General features: G+C 41.3%; 1 protein-coding gene across 2 annotated transcripts in view; it reads left to right on the top strand.

Moving 5' to 3' along the window:
• Nucleotides 1–21,097, top strand: part of col4a2 (collagen, type IV, alpha 2) — a 47,477-nt gene that overhangs the window by 3,425 nt on the left and 22,955 nt on the right. For both annotated transcript variants that reach the window (XM_086090814.1, XM_086090813.1), the window contains exon 4: nucleotides 10,134–10,214. In XM_086090814.1, the coding sequence (XP_085946940.1) occupies nucleotides 10,134–10,214 (81 nt within the window). The remainder of the gene's footprint in view (nucleotides 1–10,133; nucleotides 10,215–21,097) is intronic.

Genomic DNA, 21,097 nt, shown 5'->3' with positions numbered 1-21,097 from the left:
GGATAGATAGATAGATAGATAGATAGATAGATAGATAGATAGATAGATAGATAGATAGATAGATAGATAGATAGATAGATAGATAGATAGATAGATAGATAGATAGATAGATAGATAGATAGATAGATAGATAGATAGATGGATGGATAGATAGATAAAACCCAATTCAAAATATCTGGTACAACCACTTGAAAAAATGTACACAATTTTTGTATACATTGTAATGTTGTGTAATTATTGATGTTTTAAAAATGGAAAAATATTGATACACACGTGCTATAACTCTACATGTGGAAATGTAACACTGTTTCTAAGGCGTAAGGGACGTAGATCTGACTACTAAAGAAATCTAAGTTGAACCACCGGGCTAACGAGAGCATAAACATACTTCCCAATACGTACACACATAGAACCTCCCTCATCAGGAGGAGGAAGGAAAACTCTTGACACGATAAATGCTAACAGGATGTATCGAATCGGAGCCTTTGATTCGCGTGCGTTTGAGAAGATATTTCAAGATGTGTTGGAGCGAGTTGGAATGAGTGGGCGGGTCGGCGCGCTTTCAGGCAGCGGATGTTTTGGGAATGGGATCTGTGTCGGAGGAAGAAGCGATTCGTGCTACAGATTTCCTACTGTACCTGGCAGCCGAGCAGCGGCATCTGCTTTAGCAGTTAACTTGTCACTAATTGATTGTTGTGGGATCGATGTTGTGTTTGAATGCGCAGCAAAAACGTGAAAACTGAGGATGATTATGAACCGGTCCGTAAGTCACCACGCTAAAGTTACGTGACGTGGTCAGCCGATGTGGTCAGACAAGCATGATCGAAGCGCAACAATCTTCAACAGTAACAAAAAGCAGGACTAATGAGAAAAAAAATTAAATCGTTGAGGTTTACCACATCTGTGTTGTCCCCAAAAATGTTATTGTATTCAACTGGGCTTTAACAAACAAAAGTGCACAGACTGCAAAGCTAACCTTAGCCTAGCTTATTTTTCTTTCTTTTTTTACATTGATCTCACTGCGCTATTATAAATCACTTTTTGATGTGAGCATATGGCGTGTGATATGAAAGGGGGTCACCTCTGACACGTGAGCGACCTCCTGAGCGCGATTGTTTTAATGCGTCTGTGTTGAGAGGAAGATGTCTGCCTGCGATAAAGCGAGGGAAAATGGCGCATGTAACGCCTGGCCAAATATTGCCGGTGATACGGAACGTGAGCCACAACAATCGGGGGAAGAGCCCATTGTGCTGTGCGGCAGGAAGCCAAAAGACACGAGTGGTGCGGACGAGGGAATCGAAGACAGGTGGTGTGAGGATTCCATCAAGGTGTTTCCCGCGCCTTCCAGAGGCTGATGACAGTGTCAGTGTTTGTGCTTGTGTGGCCGTTGGTCGCCTCAATGAGCTACTTCCTGCACAAACTGCGAGACTTAATGGCGATTGGGTTGTGACTCTTAAAGAAAGATGTGCTGATCTTGAGATGGTAATGAAACAGGTATTCCCAAATGCTCATTGTTCCCGATAATAGACAACAGAGTGAGTCATCTGGACGTTTGTGGTGACTCGAAATCAACCCCCGATTCATAAGTGAGGCGCTTGTACAAGAATTGCAGCAGTAATGGCCTAATTATGTGTGCATTTTATTTTTCACGCGTTCACAAAGTGCGACATGTTTATCTGGGCTAAATGTCACTTTTATGGGGAACATCCTGAGCCCAGCATTGTGTGACGACAACATAGATTATCCAGAGAAGGTCTCTAAACAGGAAAAGGAAGGAGGGTGGAGTTCAATGTGTCAGAGTTTCTTTACAGCCCTGCTGGACCTCACATATTTTGACTACCTCATATTAGTCACGTTGTTAACCCTTTGCCTACTGGAACTGCATATGTATTGTACTGTATGTGTAAGTACCTTTTATTAATGCAATTAACCCCTTCAGACCCACATTTTTCTTCTGCTGGGCTTTTTGTTGTTACTGATTTGGACTCTTTTCCATAATGTGGCTGTAACGTGTTGTAATCTTACAGCTTATATGTAATATTTTTAAGATGAACGTCATTGCAATTGTGATTGGTTGGCTAGGATCCAATCATGAACCAGAAGTGTTGACATCATCCAAATTATGCATTTTTATTGGTTGAGACACGCAAATATGTCATGTCCACAGCAATCATCTATGGGTCCGAATTAAGGTGTGGTCAGGTGAAGCACTACTGCAAAAAAGTGGTCTGACCTATAAAAAAAAAAATCAGCCTTTAAAAAGATGCAATAATGCTCCCTTTGTATTGACACTTAGAAATGTATTCACTGAAGAATTACGCTATAGTCATTAAAAAAAAAAATTCTGCTTTATAATTTGTTTTTCAAAATCAAGTTTGATTTTTCACAGCTGCACATGGTATACTGTTTGGTGCTAGGAATTGAAAGGTTTATTGTCATGATTAATTTAAACTAAGGTTGCCAAATGTCCTTCTTTGCCTGGTTATTTTTTACATCCTGTTTTATTTTTCCTAGAAAACAGTTGGTCAGTTTTCGACATTTGCCAAACTCACTTCATGAGTGTTCAAATAAGGTGCTGAACTGTGCCCAGAATTTTGGCTCACTGGTAGCACTCTGAGCTCCCATTCTAGAGGCATGGTCGTGGGTTTGAGTACACCCCCCCCCCCCCCCCCCCCAATAAATAAATAAAAGTTGTTCACAGCATGCTGGCTGCTTGAAAGTAGATCTTGGGGGAAAAAGGTAAACTTAAGTCATTATGTCATTATTCATTCATTTTGTTTTTTCATTCATTTTCTACCCATACAGAGAAGGCATACCTTAAAATAGTTCCAATGTATGGCATCTTTTTGTGAACTGCTTATCATTAAAGTATCTCGAGATCGGCCCAAGTGTCCTCTTTTTGGGAAATCAACATATGGTCACCCTAATTTAAACCCAAAATGTGGCAAACTGCAGAGTAGTTCTAAACCACTACAATGAGAACCACAATGATAAACTTATGGTTAAAATAACACAGCTGCACAGGCAAAATTCTTCAGTTCACTTGACTGTAGAGTTGCACCTAATGAAGTCCACTCAATTACTCAGTGATTAGTTTATGTGCAACCAGAAGTAGTGAAACCCCGCTGCTGACTTTTATTTGGCACTTAAGTTATACAGAAACTGGAAAATCCCTAAATAATGTATCTGGACTTGCATGACAAATGGAAGGACATATTGGTCCCGACTCCCAACAGGCCCGCAATGAGAGAATATGAAATCCTCAGCGAGTCCAATCAGTCATCCCACTGGTCACTGCTGTTTCAGTTCACTTCCTTTTATAGCCTCACGCAGCCCCTTGTCACTATCACGGTTGTCTTGTATGCCCTCATTACTCTGTATAAAGTACGTTCCGTGGTCTGTCCTCCCTCACTCTGAATATTCCCTTTGTCACATTTGAACTCTGTTCTCATCATGTGTGTCTCAGACTAAGTACGTGGATGATGTAGTGCTTGGTTCAAAAGGTCCTCGATAGTGAATGGATTTGTTGACATTTACTGTAGAACTCAGCCTGCAGATGGTACGACTCCCAATATCAGCCTTCAACAACCTATGGTGTCCACACTGTGTAAAGGTCCTTCGCCATATGAGAGGCATCCACCTTCCCATTTCCACACCAGCTGTGCTCTAATTGCTGAGATTGACTGAGTTATCTATGTCACGAGAGAAATGTTAAACTAATGCACACGTTGCGATAACTTCTTGACCGAGCGTCCGCAATCATGTGTCTGTTGTACTTTGTTTTATTTTCAGTCTTCATGATGATTTCACACAGGGACGGGCAACTTATGCCTCGTGGGACATGTTACGACCTGGAACACCATTTGATCGCGGCAGTAATGCAAATGTAAAGCCAAATGAACATCACAGGAACCTTTATGGAAAGCCCCAAAAACATTTGAATATTTTTCCGCACCTTATCCCGGGATTACTTTCATAAGGCTTCTGACTGGCTAAGATAGCCTAAAAGGGTAGAGGTTATAAGCAGAGCTGGACAAAACCGTCGTTACATCGGACGGATGCCAACCTTTCCGCGACTACGTCTGTATTTTTGGCGAGTGCTTTATGAAACAAAGGCTCAAAAAAATATACGGACTGAGAAGGACTGTCTGTACTGACCCGGATCGACGGACGTAAACCCTGCTCAGTCCGTGTATTTTTTGAGGCTTCGCGTCGTAAAGCGCTCGCCCAAAATGTGGAAGCACTCTGAAAGGTGGTCATCCGTCATAGACGGGCTGATGTAATGACGGTTTTGCACAGCTCAATGGTCGGTGAAGGCGGAGATTACATGCGATAGAGTCATACCATCTGCAGGCTCAGCTATCCAGGAAATGTCAACGAATCCATTCCCTACCTTTTGAACCAAGCACTACATCATCCGTGTATTTAATCTTGAGAGTCACGTGAAGGGAACACAGTTCAAATGTGACAATGGTTTCCCCCAGCTGTGTTTATAAGACCACTAATCAAATTAACAAACCGTTTTAAAACTCACATTCTGTTCCGATTGTCCTCTGGTTTTCGAAATTCAAACGCACCAGAGGTCGACCTGCATCTCGAAATAGATTGTATTCAACATCAGAGGGTTTTATCACATCTGTATTGTCACGCTTCCTACATCTTCATTCATATATAAACTCTTCCAGATCGTCCCATTTGGATGTCACTCACTGTTCCCAATCATCGTCTCATAGGTCAATGCGAGCATTGAGGTCCAGAATAGATTTAAATTTGGATCTAATCCCATCTCCATTTAGCTCAGGCTAACCGCAGGAAGCGTTGATTAGGAGAGTGGACCATTGGGAAATGAAGTAGAGTCTGTGTATGACCTGAAGCCAGCGCAAGGGGAGGCAAGGTCCAGCTGTGTCAGGCAAAAGGGCAGAAATGAGAGCTGTGTTTACCCTGGAGTCTTGCCAGAGGAGCACAGCGGGAATTAGCGGTGCTTTGCGCTGTTTCTTCAACTGAAGGACGTGCTGCCTTCCCATGCTATGACCTGCTCTTTGCAATGTGACCTGCTTTTTGTGGTTCTAGGCCTCCATTTCAACACCCCCACATTTGGTTTGATTTGAATGGCAATAAATCACAGACAAATATGAGCCCAAGAGGACGAGCCTTCTTGTGAATCCAATCTTTCTCACTTTCAATAATGGTTCTTAGGAAGTCTTGGCGATGAAACCACTGCAGCATAAAAATACTTTCAAACAACCTTACATGATTTCAGTAGTTTTTGGAAAAACATCTGCCCAAATAGAGCAAAATGGCAGCTGGTTCTCACACTGATAGTTACAGTCCCTTTGCCCCTCTTTCTGTATTCTTGGTCAAGTGTATGCATATTTCCATGGTCTTGGTGACATTCAGCTCCAAACATCATTCTACAGCAAGGAAAAGACTGTAGTATGCTTAATGATGAATGGAATTGTGGCCTGTCAACAGAGAACCGCCCAAAGGTAGCCACTGGATGGACTGAGGGTCTGTTGGTGACCAGAGAGACCATCTGTGTTCTCAGCATAAGAAATTCCTGTTCAAAATATATGTACACATTTGGCCTTGGACATGTTTATGGACATTGACTCACGCGATGGTGTCCATAGATCATCGAAATATTTAAATGGTGACGCCATTCCTTAGCACACAATTACTCAGTCAGTTGGTGGTCCTTCTCTGTAAGTCTATCAAGCAGCTGGATTCCTAGAAATGTAATCCTGTCATTCTCAATTTTTCACTGCCTGACAAGTATTTTATACATCACACCAGACCCAGGCTATGACATCATCACACTTCTGTCAGTGTTTTTGCATGTGATCAATCGCAAAGGGGTTCTGTGTAAAACAAAACTGTAGCTTGATGCCGGATCTTCTTATTTTGCAGGATTGTTTATCGATGTGTACTATTTGCCTGTTTCCTTTTGTTTTTCTGCTTGTGCACATGTAATATCGGAGCTGGTTTGATAGATTGGCTATACAACAGGAAGTTGATGGTGGTGTGGCAGGATGTACAATTTACAGTAATAAAGCCATGGTGAAGACACGTCTTTTAGAAAGTTCCTTATCGCTGTAATGAAGGCCTTTGGGAGATCTGGTGTAAAATCAAGATATGCTTCAGCTAGAATAGCAAGTCCAACACAAACATGGCTGTGTTTGGCATTTTTGCTTGTTCAGCTTTACTTGTGTTGTACTTTAGAAAAAGGGTGTCTGTTTACAAAGGAGATCTGATTATGTTCTGTCGGGCTTTTGTTGCAGGACAAAAACAAACAGAAAACATTTCCACTTGACACGCTGTCCTCCTTTTTTAAAGCCATTTTGGTTGAAGCAGCTTCCATGTACTGTTTCACAAATGCACCGAGGCAACATTTCCTACTACCCATACAAGAATCACACTGACAGGCTGTAACAATAAACAGCACAAGTCTGCTTTAGTTCACTCATTTGCTGTTTTATACAAGCCCAATAAAAATGACAGTAGCCCATCTAGACACTTTTCTTTTTTCTTTTTAACTTGGGATTAAACTTTGCAAACATTAAAAAAAAAACATTAATCAAGGACGTACTATATTTGAAATAAATTTTTTGTAAGTGGGCCAAATCAAATGCCACATAACAGAATTATAATATTGAGTCTGAAAAAGCTAGCAAGAACGTCATCGAGCAGCAGAAGAGTAATGAGTGCTAAAAATGTAGCAGAAATAATAAATGCTAACCTTAAGTTGACTAATGTCCACTTAGGGAATAACCGTATCTAGTTACAGTACTTCAGGCTGAGCATTTAGAAGAAAAGTATTTCCGTTGCTCAATCAGTGAGTTAGCATGCTTGACAGCTAGCACAAGGGAGTATCCCACACCCACACTGAAGTATCAAGACGTCGTGTTTCCTCGACAGATGTGACGCATCTCGTTGAGGATGAATAGTTGTTTCACATGCAGCCGGCTGATCTGCTCTTTAAGCCACATCCTTAGTGTAAAACGTGCCAGCTGTTGTACTGGCAGGTGCTAACGCTAACAGACAAATGCTTCATAATTGAAGGTTAAAACTCACCTGGAGAAAATGACCTTTTTCCATCAGTTTCCAGTGAAATGGATGAACAAAATCTGAGTTCAGAGTAAAATGGATTTTATCAAATCCACCATCTCGAGTCAAGATATTGCTACCTGTAGTTGCCGGGTTTATTGGGTTGTCCCAAAACATTCTTTGTTGCCAAGTTGTCCTCCTTAGGAAAGTCTTGTGCCACCCATCAAGCGACTCAGCCCCCTCTGTGATCTTGTACATTCGATCCGACGACAACCGGGGGGGGGGGGGGGGGGGGGGGGTCTCGCACAAGCACTGCTTATGCTCCGCTGTGTGGTTTCATGTTGAAAGCAAAACATCCATCTCAAAGGGGCACTTTGTCAACTCTATCACCCAAGCATCATCGTGATCAGCGTTACAGGAGCCACTGGTGACATCAAGGCTGACCCCTGATGACCCAAATATATATATATATAGTTTTTCAAGCAAAAACAGTATTCAACAAAGGAGCGTGGCGTTCCTCCAGATCGAAGCCCAAATCAATTACTCATGCAAGTCTCCAAAGTGATGCTATCTTGAATGGTGTGCGCATCACATCATGGTACTAATGAGTCATTTTGCCATGGGAAATGAGCAGTGTGTACAGCTGCCGTATTGACATCACACGCTCATATAACCGAGGCACTTACAATATCGCGAAACTACATAAATTGCATCGGGGAGGGAGGGCGAGAGAGGCATAAGTGACCGTGAGAAAAAAAAGAGTGCTGTTGACCCAGCTGCTTTGATTTCATTTATTGTACACTATCTCAAGAGCATCTGCCGACATTTCGGTGCGATGCCGCAAAGGATGGGGAAATAACGGAAACAACATTCCTCGTCACAAACACCATTCATTTCACCACTAGGCCTATCGTACTAAATTCTATAAATTCACATGAGGGATTTACAAACAAGTCCTTTTCACATTGCATTCCAAATAAATTGGCGCGTCAGGGGGCGAATAAGGGATTTATATGCCTGTGACTTTCACATAGAACTCTCTGAAGCTGGATACAGTGAAGCCCCATTGGTCCTGGCGGATATGTTCCAAAACCAACCACGATAGGAACCCAAAACTTTGGGTCAGTCCATTCTTGACTCAATTTAGGTTATTTTTGACTCATCTGTTTATAGAGTGTTAGATCTCATTAGAATGTGTAGGTGCAATGTAAAGTAAGCACTCTGATGGAGGGTGGAGAAAACAGGATACTGTACTGCTGCTGTACTCGGTCACCTGCTATTTTGGTTTGACTTGAACTGATGATCATGAGGGAGCTATTCTTTTGTGCTGTAGGTCCGTGCGGAGATGACGCAGACTATTGTTTAATTTAGTCGTCCGCCTGAATGTGGAAAAAGCGGCGACTGTGCTGCATCCTCGCTGGGTTGAAGCGACTTCCTGCCTTCAGTGTCCATTCCACAAGGTGGCCCCCGCAGATGTGTGCGTCTTTACGCCCTCCGTCACACGATGTGCTTATCATTTGGGTCGTTAGTGAAACATACACCTCGGCGTGTCTGCCAGTGTGGTGTGCGGTGAAGATTAAAGCACGGCAACAGCGATATCAAGTAACACTTTGAAAGGCACCCTTTAGATAGCTGACAAAGAAACGCAGCCTTGTAGATTCCATAAGGGGGACGAAGAGAGTCTTTTTGTTGAGAAGATAGGGGATCATTAGAGGACGGCGCGTCTCTGGTAAAAGACGGTCTTTGTCAGTTTGTGAGGAGGGTCTCAATGTGGCCCTTTGTCAGCGAGCATGCTCTCAGACTGAGGAGAGGAGATTATTCTGATTCCTTATCCACCACTGTGGGCACAGTTTGGACTTTTAAACAAGGGACGTTTGGCTCCCTATTTGGCGATGGTATGACTGTAGGTGGAAGACGTAGGCCTGAGCTTGCATAAACAACTAATTCACTCATCTATGGTAAAACACAAGTTTAATTTCCTTCATTTGCTGTGTGAAAGGCTTCAATGCGAGTTACCCTCTCGCACTGCTGTATGTAGGGAAAAATCAGTGGGACGATTTGAAGACTCTACATTGAATTTGAGCTACTAATGTTAATGTGAGTCTGTTGTTTCTACAGTTTGATCAAGACCCCACTTTGTTCTTCTGCCACTTATGAGCTAGCAATGTGACCCTGACAACATACAAAGACGTTTGGTTGAACTGAAATAAGCTCCATTCTTGGCTTCTTTAGCTAGCGTAGGGACTTTTGAAGCCTTTGACCTCCGCTTTTCTATGATGGGGGGGCCCCTCACGCAGACTGTTTTAGTGACAGTGGGTGGTTTTGTCAACAACACAGATGTTCATAGATGGCAGTGGCTACTCAATTTGTCGTGCAAGCTTCTCTTTATCGAAGACACATGCTAACCCTTCATGTCTGAATGTCCACGATGACTCATTGAAGCACTCCAGTTGCAGCATAAACAGCAGCTAAGTCCACACACCACAATGTACACAAACAACACTTCTACTGCACGGCAGATTACCAAACATCTGTCTTCCATCAGCCTGATTTCTATTGAGCAGTAGTGAAAGTTACCTAATAAAATGATCTAAACTGTACTTTTTGTGGCACCCCATGTAATCAGTCTCACTCAGTCGAGGTCAGTTTTTCCAGGTGATTTGGATGAATTTCTTTTTCTGTCATCTTTGTCATATTTTTTTTAATGTAAAATTAGTTCATTCCATGCAAAACGGGTGCATATTTGTACCTTTCTGTTGGGAATCAACCTCAGTGGTACAATTTTTTTAACTGGGACTTATATATCAATCGTTCACGCCTGCATTTGCAAAAGCTTCGTGGTGACACAGGTTTGCTCTGTAGGCTACAGATGTTTGAATCATTGTTGTCAATCAAAAGGAACATCTTTCAACTGTCTAATTACAAATAAGTACAGAAGGTAAATATTTTCCAGAGTGTCCTGTGGTGGCTGAACTCAACTGTAAAGTATTGTTCTGCAGTAAAGAAGCATAAAATGACCCACTTTCCCAAATGCTTGATTTGTATTCCCTGTTTGCTAATAGCTGCATGTTGTATGTTTGTGTCTGCAGGGTGGGAAGAAGCACAGCGGTCCCTGCGGAGGAAGAGACTGCAGCGGAGGCTGTAAATGTTTTCCCGAGAAGGGTGCCAGGGTAAGTCCCTTACTGTTCTAAATAGCTGCATAAATAAACCTCTTGGTCATCATACTAGATGACCAAATAAGGGTAAGACGGCGCACCGCAGGGTCTGAAAGCTCCTTCAAAAGTAGATGCTATGGCTGAAGGCGCATCATTCAAATTGTCTCACGTGTTGATGCTTCAAGTGGCACCTCAACCTTTCTACCATGAACAAAGAGTGTCTGAATTGTGTATGTAATGCAGTTTATATCCCTGGTTCTAGACAAAGTTGTCTCTGTTTATGAAGCTAAGAGCAACATTGCATCTCATCACATCTTTGACAATGACGTGGGCTTTCGACCAGACAGAAAAGCGTCCGGTGAAACCCCTGACTTGGAATTATGGCTCTGTCTCGCAGCTAGAGCTATGGAATTCACACCATTCATCACTGTAAAAGCAGAAGGTCAAATGGGAAGTAGTGTGTCGGGTATGGGAGAGAAACTAAGACCAAAAATGAAAGACAGAGACAAGTGTGAGGAACCCGATTCTAGGGTTGAAGCCCATAGAGACAGACATAGACTAAACACTCTGGGATAATCATCTCAGAATGAATGACGACAGGCTGCTTTCCCCCTCACTTGAAACACGTGCAGTCCATATCAGTACATAACATTCGGATCCCTTGGGCCCTGTAACTTTTGAAATTGGACAACCGGCACCTACTTTCCACACCTATTTGCCATATGTCAGAAGATTTCCATGTGTTCTTCAAATGGAGAAAATGTGCTCCTGGACAAACCAATTATGACATGATTGCAACTTAATGACACACAACTGTTATTGTATGCAAAATTAGCATTTTAATCTCTCACAAATAAGTACAAAAACACGCCAAATCAAAATGTTCACATTTGAGTCAGAATGCGTCATAACATATTGTCGTCAGAGAGGAATGTTTGTACGTGGGACTGGGCAGTGCACATGCATGAAAGCGATGTATGTGCTACATTCGAGCGGATTCCCAGAAGGAGTTATAGCAATATTTGGCTATCCTAGCAACGTGAATATTCGGCCGGCTAGTGCCTCGCTGTTGGTTGGCAAACGCCGTGCTAAAAACAAAAGTGTGTTTTCAAACTCAAACGCCAGACCTGAGATTCGAACTAGCTTAGCGCTAGCTAGGATGAGGTTAGTAGCATTGTAGATGGATTTAAAATGGGACCGAGAAAAAAAAAAATCATTTGTTCTACTATTGGCTAGGGTGTGGAGGTTAAAGTATGTTATTTTGAACTAAAACGATGAACCTTTACGTGTCTTAATAGACTGCGTCAACATGCCGATAAGTGCGACATTCCGATACGTTTGAATGAGAGGAGTGAATATGGCTTTATAAACATCTAAACAAGATAAAGAGCACTTCAGTTACCATTTTTATCAAACTGGATTTGGCGACAGTACATTGAGTAATCAATTCAAGTTCATTTGGTCATTTGGTGGCTTGATGGAACAAGTTGTTTGCAGTTACCGGTACTTGGAACTGAACAAATTAGATTATGGTTGTTCCGACCATTCTGAGTTGCCCTTCAAAGGTATCTGATTTCTTACCAATTTTAACTGCGGTACTAAATTGCTGGAATTTTTTTTTTATCTTTGTGTTTGTTTGTTTCACCAATCACTAACCAATTGTCTCGGGAACCGAAGATATCTAGAAGTAGGAGCAAGCTGTTCAGGAGGCATCTACATAAATGGTTTAGCTGCTGTACGTTGGCTACACTGACTATTTACAAGAGCAACTTTACAGTAGCTGTTGCCTTTGACCCTGCATGCTTACTGAGGAGGATACAGGAAAAGCCCATAAAAAGGTGAAGCGAGGCGCAAAGAGGAAGTCTGGCATTCCACGTCGGAGCAATGCGAGAGATTGTGATGAGGGGGTCAACAGATTGCCTTTATTTCCCTCCACCTCTCACTCGCTCGCCCGCTATCTGCGTCAAGAGGATTTCCATCATGCTGTAAAAACGTGGCAACGACATGCCAAGCGTGAGAAGTGGTTTGCATTGCACCAGAGGATGGCATTTCTCCACCACTGTTGGATTTTTACACACACACAGAAATGAGGCAGTAAATGGCAGTTAATGGCCTTTATTGTTGGCTTTCGTCCATCAGCGTAATTGTTATTAACCGGGTCACTACCGGCGGACCACTCAGTCCGTCACTGACAGACGTCCATTTTGTTGACGAATGACGGACCGACGGAATGCCCACCTTTCTCTGTCGGTCGTAAAATAGTGCTGATGAAGTGATGATGAAAGTGTGGTTAAAATAAAATGACAGAAGGAATCCCAAGGCGCTGACAAATAACAAACCAGGAAAAAAATAATAAATGCCCCCCTCTGTGTTTTCTGTTATTTGCAAGTAAAAGTAGTATCAATCAATACAATACCATGTAAACATTTTGCTTGGGTTTTCCCCTTTTTTTTTTGGCCTCACTGGCACTGAACTTCTTTAGAAGACGTTCTCCTTGTGCATCATCCAAATCCATTACTTTGGGGATATGACAGAAAACAAAAAGTTTCCTCACAGATGTGCTCCTCATCTCTTTATCATCGACATCTTCTTTCCTTCCAAATCTCCGTGGCGGTGACATTTTGCCAAATGCTTCGCAGCTGCTTGATTTGGCGAAGACTTCACTCAGCTGTGATGCTGGATGACGGCAGTTAAAAGGCTAAACGGTGACTTGTAAACACACACTACTCAAGTAAGACGTTTCAGGATGAACTTTAAATGATAACCTTTACAGGTGAACTTAATTTCACCTTGTCCAAACCTTTGAATGCACATGTCCAGCTGTCCTGTTTCAGTACTTCAAGTGCAGTACTTTTTGTTCTCTAACAAGGAGCTGAATGGCAAAATTCACTACAGGCCATGGAAATTTCCAAGGACGTCCACTATTCTGCCTTTCTGTGAGTCTTCCAATCTCTCTGTAGCTCAATTGCAGCCTGTGGATGAACACTCTAAACTCGGTGGCCACTTCCCTCTAAGAACATGCTGGTGAGGTACTACTGATCAAATATTTAGGTGTCGTCTTGGTCTCATGAGGTAAATCTTGAAATTTACCAGAAAGCCTGATATCTTCAACTATAAGTATACAGTACAACCAAGGACTGAAATGAATAGAAATCCTAAGAAGGAGACAAAAGACTGCCTTAGCGAGAGTAAATATGCGACCCTCATAAATCTTTGACCACCCACTCCCTGAGCAAAGATCATCTTTAGAGGAATGCAGAAAAATATCTGCTACTCCTCCATATTACTTGTTGTTACTCTGCATTACCAGCCTTGTAAGGAAAAGCTAAAAGTTGTGGCGTGTTCTATGGATAAGACAAGACTACTTTTTTGACAAGGTAGCGTTATGGAATCAGAAGAGTTTGAAGAAAAAAACCATAGCAACCGTCAAAGGGGAACAAAAGGCAACCTCTGTGCTCAGCCCGAAAGCATGTTTAGCAGTTCAATGGCATCTTTTGTGTTGCCTCTTTTGGATGGTCGTCATTTCTCAGGCGCAAAAAAAGGCCTTGGGATTTTTATGTTGCTGAAGTACTGTGAGAACAGTGGCGCCTGTTTCCATGAGTCCTCCTCAATTAAGTTTTTGGGCATCATTGGATGTTATGCAGATTCTAAGGGAACCTGTCTGGTCCATCCTAAGAAACACTGGCACAGCTGATGCTGGAGCAGGAAATGACACATCTCAGGAAGTGGAGCACAATGACATACCACTGATCTTTTTTTTTCTATATGGATGGCTTCTGTTTTTGTGGGAAAAAGACCGCCTGTGTTATTGGCCAGCGGCGTCTATAAATTGTGGAGATTTCCGTGTTCCATGAAAACAGGCTTGCACCAACATTCTGATTCTATTGCCCATGAATTTCATGTACTTCCCTGTTGACTCCAGGGATGGGATAATGGCCCAACAAGGAATGTTGAGGAATTCACAAGGTTCAAAGGCCTTTTGATGGTGTGTTCACCAAAAGGATGCAAGTCAGTTCTGTTCAAGGGATCACAACCACTTGGATCACTCATACTTTATAGCTCCCCGGTGCATAAGATCACATCCGAACAATTCAAAGCTTCCAAACGCATGACGTGCACGTTTACTCAAGAGCACGTCTCATTAAACCTCACGCAAACAGGATGCGCTCTTTTGTAGATGGAGAGTAACCCTTGAACTTCAACTTTGAATCACCTCATGGGTTGCTTCAGTCGCATCAGACAACATTCCACAGACACAAATTGATGAAATTATATTAAGAAGAATAAGCATGTTGAGGGAGTGATTAGTTTGTCTGCTTTAGAATTTATAGGTGCCTGGTTCAAATCTCAGCTCAGGAACTGATCATGTGTGGAGTTAGACTGAATCCTACATTCCAAAAACATACCTGGTATCTTAATTGAAGACTCTAGATTGTTCAGTAGGTGTGAATGTAAGGGTTAATGGTTGTTCGCCAATGGGGTAGATGCCACCGACCTCCGACTTCCGGGTTTTTTCACATCAGCGTTGTTTCCGGCCACATTCCAACACTCGCACCCCATCCCCTGCGCCCCCCCAACCACGCGCTCCCGCTCATCGGCAGGAGGGCATATCGACACTACACACTCGCACCCGTCAACGGGAACGCGCAACCGAGGGGCACAAAGGCGGAAGCACAAGTACTGGGACGCAGCCCTCACGTCGCAAACCGGAAACGGAAACAAATCTGATGGGTGAAACCCCGGAAGTCGGAAGTCCCGCCTCCTCCGTGGCATATTGTCCATTTTTGTCCTGCGATTGGCTAGTGACCAGTCCAGGGTGTACCACCAGTCCAGGGTGTACCCCGCTTCCCGCCCAAAGTCAGATGGGAGAGGCTCCAGCTCAGCCATAAGCCTTATGAGGATTAGCGCTACAGCTAAATGTAAATGCTAACTTGAGAAGCACAAGTGACAAGCATATAGCTACACCACTCACAATTTTCTATAGCACAAACATATTGACTCAAGAAAAAGATCCAAAACAAAAGTCCTGAGACCACTGTGTAAGAATGTTTCACACATCTTGTCATTAACACCAAATCCCTAAACTGAAACACTAATAGTTTCATTAATCCCCTAAATCGTTCACAACAAGGCCTGGCAGAGACAACCGGCAACTGTTTGGCATTGGGGGGGGGGGTGTAAGGGGATGTCTGGGAAGACCAAACCTGTTGCTGTCACTAAAAGTTGTGCGGAGAAAGATGGGTTATTGTTGGACTTGGATTAACTCCATGCAGGAATTGGACAGTAACAAGCTCTTCTTGTGTGATATTATGATGTAGCAAGATTTAAACTGGGCAGATTAAACAACAGCTGGGGGATTTTAAAAGGAGATATTTTATCAAGATAGAAGAAACACAAATTGACAAAGTGGTCTCTGAAGAATTTAACTGGAAATCATACCCCCCAAAAAAGTGCTAAATTCTAGCAATATGAGAGAAAAACTTGGACTTCTTCTCAAGGCAACGGTATGAATTGTTACACGATATGTTGTATGCTCAGTTTGTATGTGTTGCAGGGATTATAGGGATTATAGAAGGTTTCTAACTACTGCCTGTAACCTATAAACTCATTTATGTTAGCCTAGTGAAGGTCGTTTCACATTATATGTTAGCATTAAGCCAGCAGACTTCTGTTAGACAAAATTACCTTGTATGATTGTGTTGTAACGTGTAACATTTACTTACATAACTCTTGTATCATTTTGGTGTTTAAGTATACATTTTTTGTCACTTTTAGAGTGAATTTAAACTGGTAGTGACAATTAGCATACTGAGATCCTCGCAACATTTCATCTCAGCGAGCATATGAAGGATTATTTACACAAGTATTGCTTTTGTTGTTGTTGTCGTGCCATTGATGGCAGTTTGTGATCTAGCGATGGTAAAGCAATTAAAGTAATATTTGTTCGAGTCTCTGTCCTGGCTACTCAGTTCAATATGGCAACAATAATTCAAATAATGGAATGGAATGTACTTCTTTTTTTTTTATCCTAAAAACAATAGTGCTGTTGTTCAATTAACAGCACCCATCATCTTTAGAATTGGGTGTGAGTCCCCCCACATTAGAAACAGCTATAAACAGCTGGGTGCACAACTGTGTGCCAAACATGGGTTGGATTGGACTGGAAATTTTTACTCAGGATAATAATTTCTTTGTATTATGATCCTGTGACATTTGTCTTGTGAGTCATCGGCAGTCTGGACTAAATGTCTCTGAATTCTTGTTTGTTGTTCCAGCCAGTGTTGTCCTATCATTTCTGCTTGATTTCAAGTCAAATGAAATAACTATAAATAGTATGATGGGGATATTCTTCATTGCCGACTCTTTTCATTTCAATTAGTAATTGTCATTGTAATCGATTCATTCTGTCAGTCATTCGGCTGATTGAGGGGAATTGAGCGTTGAGTCGCTTCTTGAAAAAAAAAAACGGTCAAAATTGAGTGCACTACTTGGTTGCAACCAGCAGAGGCACTGTCGCTTCACTCACAATCAGTTTGAAAGAAGATTTTTAAAAAAACAAAAAAAACGCTATGTTAATTTCAGCTACATTCAGTCCACACATTGCCTCTAGTTGTTCAGTATAAAACACATGAATGGAAACCAAACTTCAGAACATTCGGAGAGAGACAATAACAAGTAATCGATTAATCTATTTTTCATGTACCTCCTAATCCATCAAGAACATTTAGTAAAATGTCAAGTCATAGCTGTTTTGCTATAATACTCCTAATCATAGTCGTTGCCTGAATTTGCACGCAATTTGCCATATATTTATAAACAGTACGCCACCTTTTAGGCAGTCTAGAATTTTGTCTACTTTTTGTGATCAAATCAACCGCCCAGGTAGGCATAGCGTGTTACTACGATACATTCACAAACACGCTAGACTAACACTTAACCCCGACATGAAAATTCACACGTGCCCATTTTTCCTCCGAACGTGCGCCACTCTTCAAAAATAGAGCTCGTGATGTTTAGAGTAATGAAGCCAGCTAAATACAGTGAGCTTGTGCACTGCAGTTTTCGTTCTGACAAAGATTGTGTTGTTTGGAAAATGTGCTGCTAGCTATAAAACATGTTGGGATATATTTGTAGGAGCAGAAATATGGCTGCACTTTTTCTCTTACTGTAACACGACACATTCTAAATTCAATAATAGTATGTTTATAATAAAATTACCATAATCATCCATAATTTAGATTTAGTTTCTGCTTACTGTGAACCCAGTCAGCAGTCGAGTATTGACGTAAATTGTGTCCCGCGTGCTTGAATCATCAGCCAGAACAAACGGCGAAGACAAACGCTGCTAACAAAAACGAGGCGAAGAGGCTCCATATATTTGGATTCCTGTTGTGACTGGCGGATTGTCTGTTTACATCTATGATTTATTTGGCAATGCGGTCCTTTTGTATCTTTCATCCAGACGTCTTTTTTTGGTTCAAGTTTCATGGGAGTAACGCTTGTTAATATGGCGTCCACATGGGACGTCCCCTTGAAGATACTGTAGCATCTGATTTACACGCAGGAGTCGGGATATGTAACGGTCAATGAAGAGTGTCCTTGGGGCGGGAGGAAAAAGTGATGCGGGGTCACCAGAGCGACGCCATATGTTCCCCATCAGGTCGTCTCGCGAAAGCTACATGGAGGGGACGGCCGCACAGGAAACAATTAGCGCTCGTAAATACGTCCCTTTCCCTCTTGAATTCCATTTTTCTCAACGTTTACAGAGTTGCCCTGAGTGATCACGCTCGACGCAGGGTCAGGGGTCAAATGCGTCGAGGTATCCAATGGCTGATTTGTAGCCTGCCGCCAGGCTGAATAGCTCCGTTTAGTTTGGATTTGTACTTTGAATGAGCAGTGCATGCATTAACAGTATCACAGAAAAGTGAGCACACCCCTCACATTTCTGCAGTTAGTTCGTTATATTTTTACATATGACACTTGACATGTCAGTCTACAGCTTAATGTAAATTTTAAACGCCAGGCAACAAACGTGAGTTGACCCGTAAATGAAAATACCCAAAGTGTCAATATTTAGTTTTTGTTTTCATGACAGTGTTGTGTCATACAGAAAAATACTGCCTGTGGGAGGTCTTCATGGATTTAGCTGTTACTTGACGTCATGTTGTTCGTTAGGACATAAACTAGTGCACTCTATTTTGCCACAGTTGAATCCACAATCAAGCCAACACAATTGTCACGATCAAGTAATCAAGTAGCACTCGTTTCAAGAATCATTTCGGTAGCATTTGCCACTTTGACAACATAAATGCCAAATAAGGCATACCACGATGAACTGAACTGAACATAACTATACAATTAACTAAAAACGATAATGATTATGATCATTATTAAATAATAAATAATTATAAAATCTCAATTATTTCTTGTTACGCCAAGGAAGTAGATCCTATTTTGCACCCAACTCTCCTCTGTGACTATAAATAGTATCATTTGTCTATCAAATTTTTCTAAATACACCTCTGCAGATGAGCTAATACTCCTTCCGAGCTCTCTGACAGTGAGAGCGCCACTGCCACCTACTGTAGTGGATGTGCAGTTACACTTTATTCTTGTACGCTCCAAAAAATAAAAAAGATTAAGTTCCCTGAGGGCAACAAAGTATCAAGATTTTGTCAAACTCCTTGTTGCTAGTAAGTAAACAAAACTATATATATTTTTTAAATCCATTAATAAAATACAATAAAAAAACAAGTGCTTCTAAAAAAAACAATTCAAAAAAATAAAAAGAGTATGCAAAATTTAAACTGCATTTTACGTTTTTTTTTAATAAAAAAAAACTCAAATTAACTACAGTTATAGCAGCATTTTAATTTACAATTATTTGAGTACTACTGTACATTCATAGATCAGAGAAGGAAGGTTGAACAGTCATTTGGGAATTGTAGTCATTTTTATTACACAATACTTAGTTATCTTTTTTCTTACACTTGACAAATAATTGATACATTTCTATTACTAAATGTACTAAAAAATACTAAAAACAAAATGAAGAATATTTTTATTAAAAAATAAATAAATAAATAAAAACTATGAGAGAAGTGAGAGAGAGAAAAGCAAAGTGAAAGTAAAAAATTCTAAATGAAATAAAATGTTTCTATACTGAAAAATCTAAAACCGTTAATAACACTGAGGAAGGCCTCCACCAAGGTTTAAAAAATATATCTTTATATGCAAACATTTACAACATATTAAAAGATCAACATTATCATAAAGTAGTTGGCAGATACAATACCAATAAGAGTCTCCATTTGAATTTGGATTGCAAGGAAATGTAATGGCCTCCTCATGAATTTTCATGTGACAATTTTACAGAATTCAAACAAATGATGACAAAATCACCACCACAAGCCTTTGCACTTTTGTGCTTGCCGCAGGTAAAAATTCCCCAATGACTCAATTTAAGAGGTACTGTAAGTAGAAACTCCCTAAAAACATTAGCCCGCCCCAAAGAAGCAGTCATAATATAACCGTGGGAGCAAAAAGCCAACACGCCCTCGATGGATCTCATTACACATAAACACAATCAGACATCGTGCAGACGCTCTATATCGACACGTTTAGGGCAACACCTCATTCCGCACGGTGCGCCATTCGATATTTTTTCTCACGCTCGGACTTCGCAGCTGCGTCCTGTTTCGACACAGGCGCGCTTTGGGCCCGCAGGCATCTCATTCCTCAGACCTGAGGCAAGAGCGCAGGTGTCAAGCCCGGGAGGATGGCGGGAAGTCCGAGCACTTCTTGGATCTGGCCCTGGAGTCCGGTGCAGCCACTGGTCATTAAACGCATGCTCGGCAATTTGGATGCATGCGTATGAGGACGGTCGCGTAAACAGGGACTCGGAAGAAACAAAACATGGGACAAAAAGTCGTAACTGACTGCAAAAGCATGCATCCATCTGTCAAACCTCCTTCCTTGCACCCTCGTTGGATATTTGAAGTCTGTGCTCATCCAGCGGGGTCATCAACGTTTTTCTTCAGCCGCAGGAGGATGGAGAACAACCCCCCCATTCCCCCCCGATCCAAACACACTCTCATAGATATCCAAACATCATCTGCAGATGTTTATTTACTCTGCCTGAATTCTCCTTGGGGCATCCATCGCAACCCCCCCACCAGTTAAGCTGAGCCCCCCTTCATGGACATGGAGATCTCCAGGAAATGAGTTCACAAAAGTTACATCCAATACAAACTTGTAAATGGGGTCACATGGGACCAAAATTCCTCCAAGGGAAACTTGTCCCGAAAGCTCTTTGGTTCAATTCTGCTCTTGGATTTTTCCACTTTCTCGAACGACTGCTAACCTTTGACCTTCTCTGATGTTGCGGGTTAAACTGACCCAATTTGAAATGTTTCTAAATAAAATAAAAATTAAATTAATTATTAATTATTACATAATTAATTATTAAATTAAATTAGATTAATTATTAAATTAATTAAAATAATAAAATTGTTGCATTAAATTAAATTATTTTAATACATTGAAGTATAGATATTTTTGGATCTGATGCTTTTGAATCATTAAAATTCTCTTGGTCAAATTGACCCATTTAAAGTACAAAAAGTGTAACGGCATATTTGTAATCAACTATAAATATGAATTATAATGGTTGCTAATTGAGTTATTCATGCAATATAACAAAAAATTTAAAAAAAAATCTGATACGTTTGGCTCATTAAACATGACCAAAATTGACCCATTTTAAAGCATTTTAAATATGCACGGCAATGTTTGTTTTATATGCTCGGGTCAAATTGACCCGCAAACATCACAGCTGTGCCTGAGAAACAAAATATTGACTTTTTCAAAATTATTTTTAATCAAGCTTCTCCTAGCCT

This window comes from Leptonotus elevatus, chromosome 12, assembly GCF_054856555.1.
Source record: "Leptonotus elevatus isolate MCC_2025b chromosome 12, RoL_Lele_1.0, whole genome shotgun sequence".
In the NCBI taxonomy this organism is placed as follows: domain Eukaryota; kingdom Metazoa; phylum Chordata; class Actinopteri; order Syngnathiformes; family Syngnathidae; genus Leptonotus; species Leptonotus elevatus.
This window is presented reverse-complemented; position numbering and strand designations above follow the sequence as displayed.